Below are 15,247 nucleotides of genomic sequence, written 5' to 3'. Positions count from 1 at the left end.
TCTTTGCCCATAATAGAGCTAAATCCTCTCTGTAACTTTTTAGAGTGGGAGGAAGCTATGTGATGTTTTATTCTAGCTCTTTTTTCATCTAGATAAAATATATTACCAGTCTTGAACTCTTGTTCGTTTAAAATGAGAAACCATTATTTCTCTTAACCTTAACAAGCCTGAGAGACTTGCACAATGTTTTTGATGACCGTACTGCCATTGGTCTGTTGATTCATATCTGATTTGACTTTCTTTTTTTCAGACCTCCAGAACTGGGTGGGCCTCCTCCAGGAAAAGCAGTATTATCTATGAATTGTCTGAGTTTTGGCGTGATAAGAGTGGATACAGAAGAGAAGTTGTCGGTGTTAACTGTACAGGATGTTGGTCAGATTATGCCTGGAGGTAGGAAAGCATTTCATGGAGGTTTAACCATACTCCACATAAGTTATCTTTACTATTATACTTGTGCTGATGAAATAAATAAAAATATCAAATGATAAATATCTTTAAGGTACTTTGACTTACATTTTGACACATTACCTAAACACCTGATGATTAAGTACTGTCTGAACTAGATTATTCAGTGTTTTCAGTAGAGATTAGTCCACAATAAATTTGAATGACCATAGGTTTTGCTATGGGCAGATGCTTTTGGCTGGTCTGCAGAGTTGTTTTATTATTCACTTGTTAGCAGTAATGCTGACTGACATACAGCTATGTAATAAGAAATACAGCAGAACAAAGCAAAATGTAAAGTGTAGTAAGAAATACTGTCTTTCATCCAGGAGCGATAGTGCATGTGTTAGAATAAAATAAAATGGAATAGAATATTTCAGTTGGAAGGGACCTACAACAATCATCTAGTCCAACTGCCTGACCAATTCAGTACTGACCAAAAGTAAAAGCTTGTTATTAAGGGCATTGTCCAAATGCCTCTTAAACACTGACAGCCTTGGGGCATTGACCATCTCTCTAGGAAGCCTGTTCTGGTGTTTGACCACCCTCTAGGTAAAGAAATACTTCCTAATGTCCAGTCTAAACCCCTCCTAGCACAGCTTTGAACCATTCCCACGCGTCCTATCACTGGATACCAGGGAGAAGAGCTCAGCACCTCCCTCTCCACTTCCCCTCCTCAGGAAGCTGTAGAGAGCAATGAGGTTGCTGCTCAGCCTCCTTTTCTCCAAACTAGATAAACCCAAAGTCCTCAGCAAGAAAGACACACCCTTGGCAGAAGAGATGAAGTTAAGGAATACTCAAGCAAACTGCACGTGCACAAGTCCATGGGCCCTGATGGAATTCACCCGTAAGTGCTGAGGGAGCTGTTTGATGTCATTGTGAGGCCACTCTCAACAATCTTTCAATGACTATGACAACTGGGAGAAGTGCCTGAGGACTCAAGGAAAGCAAATGTCACTCCTGTCTTCAAGAAGGGAAAGAAGGAGAACCCAGGGAACTACAGGCTGGTCACCTCATCTCAAACTCTGCGAAGGTGATGGGAACAACTGATTCTGGAAAGCAGTTTCTCATGCACCTGGAGGACAAGAAAGTCATCAGGACTAGTAAGCATGGATTCACCAAGGTGAAGTCACGCTTGACCAACCTGATCACCTTCTACGATGAAGTGACTGGCTTGGAAGATGAGGGGAGAACACTGGATATTGTCTACCTTGACTTTGGTCAGGTTTTGGACACTGTCTCCTGTTAGATCCTCACGGAGGAGCTGATGAAGTATGGGCTGGAGGAGCAGACAGAGAAATGGACTGAAAACTGGCTGAACGACCAGGCCCAGAGGGTGGTGATTGGTGGCACAAAGTGTAGCTGGAGGCCAGTAACTAGCTGTGTAGCCCAGGGCTCAACACTGGCTCCAGTTCTGTTCAGCATCTTCATTAATGACCTGGATGATGGGGCAGAGTTTATCCTCAGCAAGTTTGCAGATGACACCAAGCTGGAGGAATGGCTGATACACCAGAGGGTTGTGCTGCCATCCAGAGGGACCTCAACAGGCTGAGGGAATGGTCTGACAGGAACCTCATGAAGTTCAACAAGGAGAAATGCAAAGTCCTGCCCCCTGGGAAAGAATAACCCTGGGCAGCAGGACATGCTGGGAGCCAACTGTCTGGAGAGCAGCTTTGCAGAAAGGGCCCTGGGGTTCATGGTGGCCCCCAAGTTGAACATGAGCCAGCAATGTGCCCTTGCGGCAAAGAAGGCTAATGGTGTACTGGGCTGCATTAGGAGGAGTGTTGTCAGCAGGTCAATGGAGGCGATTCTTCCCCTCTGCTCAGCACTGGTTAGGCCACAGCTGGAGTACTGTGTCCACTTCTGGGCTCCCCAGTACGAGAGAGAGATGGAGCTACTGAAGTGAGTCCAGCGAAGGGCCACAAGGATGACTAAGGGACTGGAGCATCTCAGCATATGAGGAGAAGCTGAGAGAGCTGGGACTGTTCAGCCTGGAAAAGAGAAGGCTTAGGGGTGGATCTCATCAACATGTACAAATATCAGAAAGGAGGTGATAGAGAAGACCGAGTCAGGCTCTTTTCAGTGGTGTCCCATGAGAGAACAAGAGCCAGTGGACACAACTGGAAATGCGTGAGCTTCCCTCTGAACAGAAGGAAAAACTTTTTCTACTGTGAGGGTGACTGAGCACTGGAATGGGTTGCCCAGAGAGGTTGTCGAGTCTCCATCCTTGGAGATACTGAAAAGCTGTCTGGACACGGTCCTGGGTAACTGGCTCTGGGTGGCCCTGCTTGAGGTGAGGGGTTGGACCAGATGACCTCCAGAGGTCCCTTCCAACCTCAACCATTCTGAGAGTCCCAGACTCTGGCTATCCCTGGAAACTGGTCAGTCCTGGATTAACCTCAGTTTCTTAATGACATCTGTTTGCAACACTGTGCTTCCTAAAGCGGGTAGATAGGGGTATTGTTCCCCAGCCCATTAAGTGGATTGAAGAAAAGACTTTGTCTCTTCCCTGTTCTCTTTTGAGGCTAGGCTGCTGAGTCATGTATTATTTGGAGAGGAGAACACTCTGAAGAAGATAAATAAAGTTAGGGTGCCAAACCAGACCTAAAACTGTGGACAATGACTGGGATCTGTGTCCTGAAAGAGCACTTAGTGCCCTCTACTCCAGAAGTGAAGATTGCAACATTTAGGTTGGTAGTGTAATGTTCCCTGGCACTGTCTGTCTGAGGGTACCACTAGCTTCAGGCCCTGTCCTGACCTGGTCTGGGTGTGCTTGGAGAGGATGAGATACAGATTTTTTGGAATTCTCCTTACCCCTTCAGGTTTACTGTGTAGTGACCAAAGAATGTATTTCATTCTGGTCATGCCCTTGGCACCTGTGGCTTTGCTGTTCTTGGTCCCATTATGAATCTCATGCCTTGCTGACCTGTGGTTCCAAAGCCCTCCTCTCTGTAGAGCATTTACTCAAGGTAAAGATGAAGGGGAGAGCCATCTTGTGCTATTTCAGCAACCACTTCTCTGTACATCAAGGCCCTCATTATGAGCAAGAGAAGGCAGACACCTTTCCAGTCTGCTGATAAAATTTCAGCCATCGTGTAGCAAGTGGCACTGATCTTGTTTCGTTTTCCTCATTACTCCAGAAGCACTTTGCAACCAATTAGTTTGGTGGTTCTGTTATTCTTACTGAACTTAAATTCACATTCACAGCTTCTTCCCGCTACCAATAAAAGACTGAGCAGAAGCTCTGCAGTTCATACCAAAATAAAGGGAAGGGAGCCCTTCCTGTGGGGATTCATGTCTGACCTGCTTATTTTAACTGCAGAAAAGTGAACAGCTCTGTTCTGACCTTCTGGGTAGATAGGCAAGATATTCAAAATGTTCTCCTGGGAGCAAGGGCTTTGTGGCCAGCAGGAGGGTTTTAATACATTCCTAGGTATGTTCATAGAACTGTATGCATTCTGCAGATCCTCTTAGAGTTCAGTGTGCCAGGCATCCTCAGGCAGGTGGTAGCAGGTGGTATCTGGGTGGGTCTGTGAGAAATCCTTGAGTCCTCTTTGCTCTGGCAGTTACCATTATATCACCATCTCTCTTGTCTGCTTTTGATCCTTGAGCATACTTATAGCATCATAGGTCTGAGTCAAGATAGGTGGGCCGGGTAATTTACAGCAAAATAACTTCAACTTAACACTCTAGGAAATAAGGTTGTAAAGGTAGGCCAATGTGAATATAGCCATCAAGGATAATGACTATGTGTTGTTGTATGGCCTCAATGTGAGTGCAGGAGAAAAAAGAGTATGGTGACCTAATCTGGCTTAATGGCTTCTGAATTGCTTCATCTGAATGTTCAAATTCAGGTTGTTAAACTTGTCTGCAAAGACCCAGAAGATGGCCAGCTGCGACTGGCTTCTGTGTCTCAACGGAATGGTTATTCTTCCACTTCGACTAGAATACAGATGGCATTGACTGTTACTGCTGTCTGGTTCAGCTGTTCACACTACTGATGTACCGTTGAAACCCCACTGAAATTTAGCTGTGCTCCCAGTCTACTTAAATCATGGGTTAGTCACAGGAACATGGACGGAACAAGTTTGCGTGCCCTTCAGGTAGTCATGGATCCTTTGGTGAACCGACGGAGGTTGAACTTGATGTTGGTCCAGTTTTAAAGAGTTCAAAAAAGTGGTATTTGATGCAGGATCAATTAAAATCTTTCTTTGGATCAATTTATCACATGGAGATCCTCCTGGCTTTGCTGTAGGCTTGCTCTCTGGGCAGAGTGCACTTGACTACACTAAAGCACAAAGCAGCCTACAGTTGTGTTGTACCTTAAGCTACTCTTTGTATGCAACCATTACAGCTGTAAGTCCACTTGGTTAATCTTCTGTAGTGCATTTGCTCAGTGGCAGGTTCAAGTCTGCCTTATGATGTTGGAAGAATTACCTGTATTTTTGTGGGTAAGTAATTTCACCTTCCTCTTCTTTGTAAGTCATTAATGAAAAACATGTCCCTGTCCTTGTGAAATGCTTAATTGGGTAGAAGAGGGATCTTTGACAAAACTTCTCCTTTGTCAAATGCCTTGGAGCATTGTCTGGCAAATGTAATGGACCCTTCTGGTTTAGAATGCTATTGACAGACAATTGACAACACTACCATGACTTTCTACATTAGTAAGAAACATTGAGTGACTTGTCTGATCGTGTGAGGGGAGAACAGTGTGTATCCATTTAGTGCCTTGAAGTGATTTGACTTGTAATTGATGGCTATTGCTATTTTAAATTATAGTAGTTAGGTGGCAAAACTAGCTGTGGGTTAAGCAGAAGTTGGGCAACTTAATGGATTAACTCGTAAAACTCTGAGCAGCATTGGGCTATCAGTAGCTGGGGCAGATTAGCTTCAATTTGACCAAATGATAAAAATTCCAGGTCTGAAGGTGTATTTTTAGCAGAAATTTGACTGTACGTTCCTTAAGTCAGAACATACGTGATAGAGTTCTTTCTAGACAATAATCCGATGACTTTGTTCCCCATGACTGTCTCTTAAAAATAAATAAATAAATAAATACATTGTTAAAAGCTTCCAGAGCAGGAAGAAAGTAAAAAGGCCAGCAGTTTTTTATAGATGTGTGCCAAATGAAAAGAAATTAATGACTTAAGGAAATTAAAGACTTCTTTTCAAATGAGTCTGCATGTACATTCTAACAGTGGATATACTTGTGCCTTACCTTGTAAGATTTATGCTTTTTCCTATGTAGTATTTATGGAGGATGTGCTCTGTCCATTCTCACTTGGTGTTTGGCATACAGGAGAGAACATACCACCATTTCCTTTCCTGTTAGTTGCCCTTTTGAATTACTCTGCTGATTGATAAGTCTTGCTCTTTATCTGGTTTTGGCTTTGTATTTTTTTCCTTTCCTTAGATCGCTGTGCTTTCACCAAAGGCCTAATTTGAGTCAGATACCATCCCTGAAGGCTTTGTTCCATCTTCTGATCCCCAATGAATACATTTGAGGTCTTGGAAGTGACTATGTGCCCTAGTCTTTCAAACATCTTATGACATAGGGGTTCACATTCATGAATTTCATTTGGTCAAATGTGCTGTGACAGTAGTGTCCTAGCCAAGAACTAGTAGTCATGCTGAGGTTTGTTCAGTCAAGCCAAACGGTTTTGATCTCATTACCCTCGAAGATCCCTGGCATACTTTATTCAGGAACCAGCTGGTTAAAAGGTCATGGATAAAGTGTTCACTTTCACCCTCCTTTTCTTCAGATCTTGCTATTTGTTCTGAGACACCAAGCCCACCTGCTTAGGGGATCTTATTCAACAAACCCCTCAGCACCAGGATCATGTCTTATGTCACTGCTGTTTAACCCATAGGCCACTCTTGATGCCATATTTTCCTCAGTTGCCTTGGCTGTTCACTTTCATTATCTGTCATGAATGCCAATCACAAGAGCCACCAGGGAGGTGCAAGCATCCACAAAGAAATCTTCCCGTCAAAGATAGCATGGGAATTCTTGAGAGAACCCAGTATGCATTCCCCTGGAATCTTCTCTGCAGCTCCTGGAGAGATGATGTTTTGTCTCACCTGTTGACCACCTTGAGCTATATTGCATGGTTTCTGTCTGGGACTGACATTGCTAAGAAGCAATATTTGGATTATAAAAATCTTCAGTTCATTTTTTCAAATTGGACTGGTAAAGATGGTAGGGAGAGTACCAAACCTCTCCTGCCTCTTTTGTGCCTCCAGCTTTCACATCAACTGGGATGTGATTGCTGCATCATCTGTCATCTTGGAAGCTTATTATACCTTATGCTTGGACCTGGATATGGATGCTTGGGGTATTAACTTAAGTTTGCCTCCCTGCTACTTCCCGACTAAATGTTTCTATTCTTTTACAGGGTTCGTTCTCAAATTCTTTCTTTGACAGGAGAGTAACCCTCTGTAATCCAGAAGATCTATATTCCTATAGCTCCTAATTATACAAAGCCTGGTTCATGGAAAGAGTGCTGCAGCAGCTACTTTCTTATACTCAAGCAGAAAACTTTGGGTTGGTGCTAGATCTTAGGCTTCTGCAAGATGAACTGATGCATATACAGTTTGAAGTTCTGGATTGTGACTGTACTCAGTACCCTTCCCAGAAGTTCAAGGAGAATGGTTCAAATTTCTCAAATGGCAGGATGCTTACTTTCTCTCCAGTCTATGGATGTCTTGGATGTTATTGTTTCCTCTGTCCATGTCTTAGCAAACATTTGCCCAGGTTCTAGTAGTTATCACAATGCATCTTCACTGAAGAGGCATCTGGTTCCTTTATCTCAGTGCCTGATTTGTGAAAGGAGTTGTTACAGAACAACTTTGTGAAGCTTTCAGTCTTTCTCCTTAGATTGTGAATGTGAGGTAGTAGTACCTCATTCCCACTCTGTCCTAAGAATTTATCGTAGTAATCAGTTCTGTGTGTTCCAGTTGACTTCAGTCTATCACAGGATGGCACAACAGCCTGCCACTGCAGAACTTCTTCTCTTGGAGATCTGTGGCAATGTGTACATCTTTGATGAGACATTTTCTTCCAGTTTTAATGTTGTGCTTTGGATGCTTGTGTGACCACCTTTAGAGTCTAGTTTCTTGTTCATCCTTATCTAGGAAGTTGGCTTGCTTTGTGCCTATTGCCCTTCCCAGAAGAGCAGGGAAAGATTCAGGTCCTTGCATTGGACATCCCCATATGCTGTTTTCTTCAAAGACTAGGTTGCTCTGGAAACCCTGCAAATACTTTCCACAATGGTGGTAGGCGCATTTTATCCTAGCCTTTTAGTATTTTTCCTAAGCCTTCATTCTTCTAAAACAGAAGTTATAACTAAAGACTGTAGTGCAAGGAGGGCCCTCTTGTTTTTATTCTCATGGACCCAGGCCTTTTGGGAAGACTTGCTTGCTACAAGAAGATCCTGGAGTTTCGCTATTGGCACACAGTAAGAATCCAAATGGATATCAGTTGCATACGGATCCACTATGAAACGGTGACAGTGGAACAAGAGAGCACTTTCTAACACTCATCAGGCACCTTTGGTAGTAACCTTCTGCTGTGCAGGCCTCTGACATTCTTCTCGCGTTCATGCTGTGCTGGTCTTGAAACATCCAAAGCTGAATCCAGTCTTTGGTAGGGCATCAGTGCGGTCATTTGTTTGCACAGTAGGATTCTCATCCTCTGCCAGAAATCTCATGGCAGGGCTAACTGCCAAGAGTCACCATCTATAAGAATGTACATGTGGACTCATTTGAAGAAAGAAAGCTTTCTTACCAGTAATCAGTATTCTTCGTGATGTGTAGTCCACATGTACATTCCCATCCCATCTGCTTTTCCCTTCTCTCTAATTCTTTTTCAGATGCAATGCTGTTGAGAAAGACTGAAATGGTGGTAGATGCAATCTCTTATATGTCACACATGAAGCAGGAAAAGAAGAAGCGAGAGTACAGGCTCTACAGATACTGCAAAAGGAAAACCTTGCAGTATCACATGGCAGGGCAGAATTATGCCTGCTGTTAGAATGTACGTGTAGACTACCTGTATCATACATTGGTTACTGGTAAGTATTTTTTTTTACTTGGATCAGGGTGATAGGATTGTCCTTGGGCTTCATGGATGGAGTATCATTTGAGAACTATAAGCTAATCTGTTGGTTTTTCCGTGTTTGTGAATGCGTTGAGGACTGTAGTATTTGTGTATGCCTACAGATTGTTGCGCTTTCTCCAGTTATTAACACTTCTCTCTGCATCATTGCTCAAGCATTACATAGGGAGTTCTGAGATTAACTCAAGTTATTTCCTGTGGTAATAAACTATTTCTATTCTGTTTCAATTTACAATTAAGTTTTAAATGGCCTTTTTTTCCAGTTTCTCCTCCTAAATTGCAAAATGCATTTTTTGCACCACTAACTGATAGTTCATACTGTATAATTTCATTCTAACCTTCTAGTTCATATGTATAATTTTCAGCAACTGAAACTGTTGTTCTAATTTGGACTTGGACCTGTACCAGAATTTGAGTGGCATCTACTTATTTGGTCACCAAAGGTTATCGCTGCATAGTTCCAAACATTTTATTAATAAATGCTACTTGTTCTGATAGATAATTTTTATGAAACCAAGATAATTTAGAGGTTGATTTATTGGTAGGGTGAATTATTGTGTCTCCTGTTCAGACCTAAGTTGTTGAGAACTGAAGACTTCTCTGAGATTTGAAAATGTGCCTATGAACCTGTTCTGCTGGCAGAATTCTTGGTCCATGCTTGCAGCAGAGCTGGCTTTATCATGTATTAGTGTTAAAGGAAATGTGCCACTTTGCATTCATGATTTCTCTTCATGCTAGTTGAACAGCGGTAAAAGTAAGGGCTATCTGTGTATCACTTAAGATTGGCTAAATTAGAAAAAAGTAATACAGTCCTTCATACTGGAGGACAAGACGACTGTTGTAAGCCTTATCTGGGCTTCCCATCTGACATTGCCAAAATATTTAAAAGATCCTGATAGAAATAAACCAGAAATAAACCAACTAAATAAATTTCTGATACCTTTGGGGTCTCATGGTTGTTTTCTTTTCTTTAATATAGTATGCATGAAAACAAAGTACTCTGATAATCTGAGTTGGAAGCAGATGCAATGGGAAAGGGCAGAACATTAATTTATGGCATAGTCTGTGTTATTTTTCAATGGCTCTGTTTATTTTGTATTTACCCAGGTAGCCATTTTGATTTCTTTATTAATCTTGAGTGCTAAGCTAAACTTCCTTGCTACATCCTGCCTTCTCCCTCCATATCCTTTTTCCTTTCCCTTTTGGACTAGGAAAGGACCAATCCAGACTGCTTAAGCAAGGGCTCCACTTAGCCAGAGAAACCTCTAAAAAACAGTGGCTTCAGGAGTAAAATATAACCAGTGGCCAGAGCAAAGCTCAGTGTAGTATTTGGTTTGCAAGTATGTATATCCTTGATTAAAAATAAGACAATTTCAGTGTAGGAAGACTTCTGAGATTTTAGAAGAAAATTGGTAAGCATAGTAGCGGTAGGACCTTTGTGAAATACAATCCTTTTAATGAGTTGAAGAAGGTCATCAAACTGAGGATAGGAAAGAGATAATATGTAGTCACAGGACTAAGTTCAGTAAGGGACAACTCTGTGAGATGAGTTGTCTGTGGCCTCTAAATAATAGTTGGCAGACTGGCCTGCTTTAAAAGAACATGAGGCATAGCGCAGAAAAATCATTGACCTGACAGTGAGAATAAAATAGGCTTGTTTTCTCTCCATTTCTAATGAGTTTCTCACATAACTTAAGGGATGATACTATGAATGTCGAAGTGTGCAATAAGTAAAAGGAATAATGGTATGTCTATAATTGGTATCTTCTTATTTTTCATCTTTATTCTCATATATGTTTGTACTTGATCAAACCATCTGCCTTCATGTTGAAAAGCAATTGCCATGGTTTTGGGTTCAATTGCAACTGATGTGTAGGCTGTGAAGCACTGTAAGAAAAAAAAACTGCATTTGCAAACTTGCATCTTTAATCTTGGAGAACACATTACACAGGCTGCCAAAAAGATAGAGCTCTCTTGCATGTTGTGTTTTTGCTGTAGCTGATAAATCTTTATCTGCCTGTCAGTGGCAAAGCAACTTCAGTGTCAGCTACTGAAGCATACCAATGCTGTGATTCTGTGTTCTTCCTCTCCCTTTAGCAAATGTGTGTGTTGTGAAGGTGGATGGGACTCCTTATCTGTGTAAAGCTGATGAGGTTGGAGAAATATGTGTGAATTCAGGTGCAACTGGGATGGCATATTTTGGCCTCCTTGGAATCACCAAGAATGTGTTCGAGGTTTGTATTTCTCTTTGTAATATAAAATTTCATCGTTATATTTCTAGTATTTCTTCTTGCAAATAAACTTACACATTCCTTAAACTTCCTTTTTTATTTTGTTATAAAAAGCCACAGCCAAATATACTTTGCTTCATTCTCTATCAGAACTCAAAATTCTGTCTCTTACAACCAAAAATACAAAGTACCATCAGCAGTCAATCAGCTGCATCTATATTCTGCTGTCCAGTGTTGTGCCTATGTTAGTATTTAAATACATCTTAGTTCTGTATTAACACAGCAGTCTTCTGTAAAGTTACCTGAAGACATTTCAAGTTTATTGGTGCACAGCTTGGGATGTAGAGTTAGAATCTGGTCCGATATTTGCAAGCTTCTTCATATAATCAAAATGCATTGGTTAAGATATAATAAATTATTTAGAAAAGCTTCCTTTGTGTATTGCAAACAGTATGTGCTTTTCAAAATGAACTTTAGCATTGATTTACTGTAATGCTTACAACACTAAACAGTTTGCTGTTGGATATATGAAATTATGTTCCTAAGTATACGGAGGAAGAGATAGTAAGGATGATAGCATAACAGTCATAAGCCTTGTAGTTTGTCAAAGTAAAGCAAGAGCGATCTTTCTGTCCAGATTTTTCCTCACAATGGTGCCCCAATTTCATGTTTTCCCTTTTCTGGCAAGAGAGTCCTTTGGGAGTCGCACACATAGTAGTGTTACACTGGGCAGCAGTTTGAAGACTCGGCTGAAGTATGGAGTTCTACCAGAGAGATGAAAGAAATCCTGACCATAGTCTTCTCTTTCAGAAAAAGCTCTTTCTGTCAGCTTGCCAAGCCTCAACACTTGAAACAGCTTAGCTTTCAGCACTGTCCTTAGCTAGTGAGAGAGCCAGCAAGAAACCTAATGTAATGGAAGAGTTGGGGGGTGGGGGAAAAGCAAGGAAACTACCGGAGCAGATGAGAGGAACTTGCTGATGAGCTTAATGCTTTTGCTCTGGTTCTCCATTCTAGGCAGTCCCGTAATTGCAGCAAACTTAACTTTCTCAAAGTTCTGATAGGGTGGCGTTTGTTGCAATTGAAGTGATGTGCCTGGGTATGTATCTCATCAGGGATGTTAATAGTAGCAACAGAAAGACTTTCTGATTAAGTGCTATATGAGTGCACACTATAAAACCTGTTTTAAAAAGCATTGTGAACTCTTGTTATGAAGGCCAAGTAGCTAAGAAAAAGATAAGAAAGAATGCTACCACAGAGTTAAGAATTGGTGTGTTCTTCATTATTCAAAAAACTGTTGTTTGTACTTGACATGATAGTAACTGTTGTCATTGGGTAGTTTTTCAACTGAGCGTAGAGCTACAATGCAACAGAGGCAGAAAGCATTTTAACTTCACTTTTCTTATCAGTACTCTGAGTGTCTGAATACTTACATGTTCTTTCAGGCCATTCCAGTGACGGCAGCCGGCGTGCCTGTTTCAGACCAACCCTTTACAAGAACAGGATTGCTTGGCTTTGTGGGTCCTGTAAGTGTGAATGAGCCATCTGGGGCCCTGCTTTGTCCTGACTCCCAACTCTTAAGTGATGCCCCCAAATTCAGCAGAATTCTGTGTCAGGGTAGTGAGCTCATACAGATCTTGAGAATATTGTTGGCTTTAGTCAGGCATGTATCGCCAGGACTCTGGAGGTTTTTCCCGTCTATTTCTATTCCTGTCTTCTTTTCAGGACTATTTGGTGTTTGTGGTAGGAAAATTGGATGGCCTAATGACAGTTAGTGGCCGCAGGCACAATGCAGATGATGTGGTAGCCACCGCATTGGCAGTTGAACCCATGAAGTTTGTCTATCGGGGAAGGTGAGTATATTAAAAACTTCACCACTGCTGATTGGACCTTGTTGTTCCTTTTTCCACCCGCAAAAGATCAACAAGTAACGGAGGACCTCTGCATGTGAATTTTTACATGTGTATTTTGTAGGAAAAATGGCAGTAGGTTGTGATATGCCAGGTAAGAACTTGGCTGTCCCTGCTAACTTGGAAGATGAATGTTGTCACCCTGCTTCATGCATAATAGATTTAAAATTACTTTTACATAGATCTTTAAGCATCTGTTTAAAACTTCTTTCAAAGCTTCTCTTAAGACAATCAAATGAAGCTTGTATGCCAAATGTAAAACACAACTCCCCTTTGTCCACCTGAGCCTTTCACGCAGAGTGGCCTAGGGAAGAACTTTGCAGCACATTCTAAAGAACAAACTAGGAGTGTTGACGCTGCTGAAGGACCTCAGATAGTATGTGTTGTATCACCAGCCTTATTGCTCTTCAGTGGTCAATGGCTCAATGTCCAGATGGAGAGCAGTGATGAGTGGCATCCCTCAGGGGTCCCTATTGGGACCAGTACTGTTTAATATCATCATCAATGACATAGTGGGATTGAGTGCACCCACAGCAAATTTGCAGATGACACCAAGCTGGTGTGGTTGACATGCCTGAGGTACAGGATGCCATTCAGAGGGACTTAGACAAGCTCTAGACATGGGCCCATGTGAGCTTCACGAGGCTCAACAAGGCAAGTGCAAGGTCCTGCACCTGGGTCGGGGCAACCCCTGGTATCACTATAGGCTGGGGATGAAGGGATTGAGAGCAGCCCTGCGGAGAAGGACTTGGGGGTACTGGTGGATGAAAAGCTGGACATGAGCCGGCAATGTGCACTTGCAGCCTAGAAAGCCAACCATATCCTGGGCTGCATCTGAAGCAGCGTGGCCAGCAGGTTGAGGGAAGTAATTCTGCCCCTCTACTCTGCTCTGGTGAGACCCCCCCACCTGCAGTACTGCGTCCAGCTCTGGGGTCCTCAGCACAGGAAAGACATGGACCTGTTGGAGCAGGTCCAGAGGAGGGCCACAAAAATTATCAGAGGGATGGAACACCTCTTGTATGAAGAAAGGCTGAGAGAGTTGGGGTTGTTTAGCCTGGAGAAGAGAAGTCTCCAGAGAGACCTTGTGGCCTTTCAATAATCTAAAGGGGTGTATAAGAAAGATGGGGACAGAGTTTTTTAATAGGGCCTGTAGCGACAGGACAAGGTGTAATGGTATTAAACTAAAAGAGGGTAGATTCAGACTAGACATAAGAAATTTTTTACAGTGAGGGTAGTGAAACACGGGAACAGGTTGCTGAGAGAGGTGGTAGATGCCTCATCCCTGGAAACATTCAAGGTCAGGTTGGACGGGGCTCTGAGCAACCTGATCTAGCTGAAGGTGTCCCTGCTTATTGCAGGGGGGGTTGTACTAGATGGCCTTTAAAAGTTCCTTCCAACCCAAACCATTCTATTATTCTATGAAAGTTGAGCTTTCCTCATTTTTGCATCCCTTGCGCAATTCACATATGATAAAAATAATGGCACGTACCTGGTTGAGGCATTATTAATATTTTATCCTAGAAGTTGCAAGCCTAAAACTAATTTAATTCACAAATAGGAGTAAGTATTTTTCAGTGCAAGCATTGATAGACATGCTGGTCTGCAATTCAGCATAGTTGTCTTTCAGAAGGGACATTGTATGTAGGTGCAACAAGTTTAACGTGCATGATGGAGTTATATAGGCAAGGTTTGCACAATCCCTGCACGTGTGGAACCTGCCTGTGTCAAACACGTGCTACATTGGTGACTGCAAATTCACTTGACCCCCAACAGAAATAAATTACAATAATGAACACACATTTCTTCTAAATTTGTCTGTGATTTTGTAATGATCTGGCATGAATAATGCTTGTGTGTGTTGAAACAGTACCATTAAAGGTTGCAGTCATTTCCACATTATAATAAACCATGCTATGTTCATCATATGTTGCATCCTATCATTCTTCTGTCCTTTGCGTTTTAGGATAGCAGTGTTTTCTGTGACCGTTTTGCATGATGATCGAATAGTGCTTGTGGCAGAGCAGCGCCCTGATGCGTCAGAGGAGGATAGTTTTCAGTGGATGAGCAGGGTTCTACAGGTAGTCAGTCTGTCCTTTCTCTCTTTCCAGGTGAATAAGGCTGATGTATGAAATGACAATATTAGAGCATCTTTTTTCCATAAGAAAAACCCTATCAGTGTAACTACAGAGAGCTGTAATAAGCTGACTTTGGAATGCATTTCAGGGTTGATAGTTAACAGAATTTTGTAAAAAGTAAGACTTTCTTTCAGAACGTTTTTTAACTTCCTACTACTAGCATTCTTAAAGTCCTAAGGATGATAGTTTTTGTTTGTTTTAATTCAACATATCTCTGCTGATTTTGTACTGGCTAGGAGAGTTAAGTCTGAAAATGTTAAAGGGTCTACTTCGTGCCAAGTAGCAAAACAGACCCTGAAATCTTTTTATGTCACTTAACATCCTTATTCTAGATGTCCAACAGTAAGCATTAAAAACTTTTTCCCTTGATTACTTTATTGTGTTTCCCGGGGCGGGGCCAGGAGGGAGGGAAAT

At 42.0% G+C, this 15,247-nt stretch overlaps 1 protein-coding gene across 8 annotated transcripts in view; it reads left to right on the top strand.

The window, feature by feature from the left end:
• DIP2A (disco interacting protein 2 homolog A) overlaps window positions 1-15,247 on the top strand; it is a 131,866-nt gene that overhangs the window by 93,361 nt on the left and 23,258 nt on the right. For 4 of the 8 annotated variants that reach the window (XR_008236140.1, XM_052793695.1, XM_052793693.1 and 1 more), the window contains exons 18-22: window positions 251-390; window positions 10,658-10,794; window positions 12,234-12,314; window positions 12,514-12,641; window positions 14,662-14,776. Coding sequence is in view for 7 of the 8 variants with exons in the window: in XM_052793695.1 (XP_052649655.1) it covers window positions 251-390; window positions 10,658-10,794; window positions 12,234-12,314; window positions 12,514-12,641; window positions 14,662-14,776 (601 nt within the window). In the remaining variant the exon portion in view is untranslated. Of the gene's footprint in view, window positions 1-250; window positions 391-10,657; window positions 10,795-12,233; window positions 12,315-12,513; window positions 12,642-14,661; window positions 14,807-15,247 lie in introns of all 8 variants that reach the window. The other 4 variants (XM_052793696.1, XM_052793694.1, XM_052793692.1 and 1 more) reach the window with 1 other exon arrangement.

This window comes from Harpia harpyja, chromosome 7 (assembly GCF_026419915.1).
Source record: "Harpia harpyja isolate bHarHar1 chromosome 7, bHarHar1 primary haplotype, whole genome shotgun sequence".
Taxonomy (NCBI): domain Eukaryota; kingdom Metazoa; phylum Chordata; class Aves; order Accipitriformes; family Accipitridae; genus Harpia; species Harpia harpyja.
The sequence above is the reverse complement of the archived record's forward strand: the minus strand, read 5'-3'. Positions and strand labels throughout refer to the sequence as shown.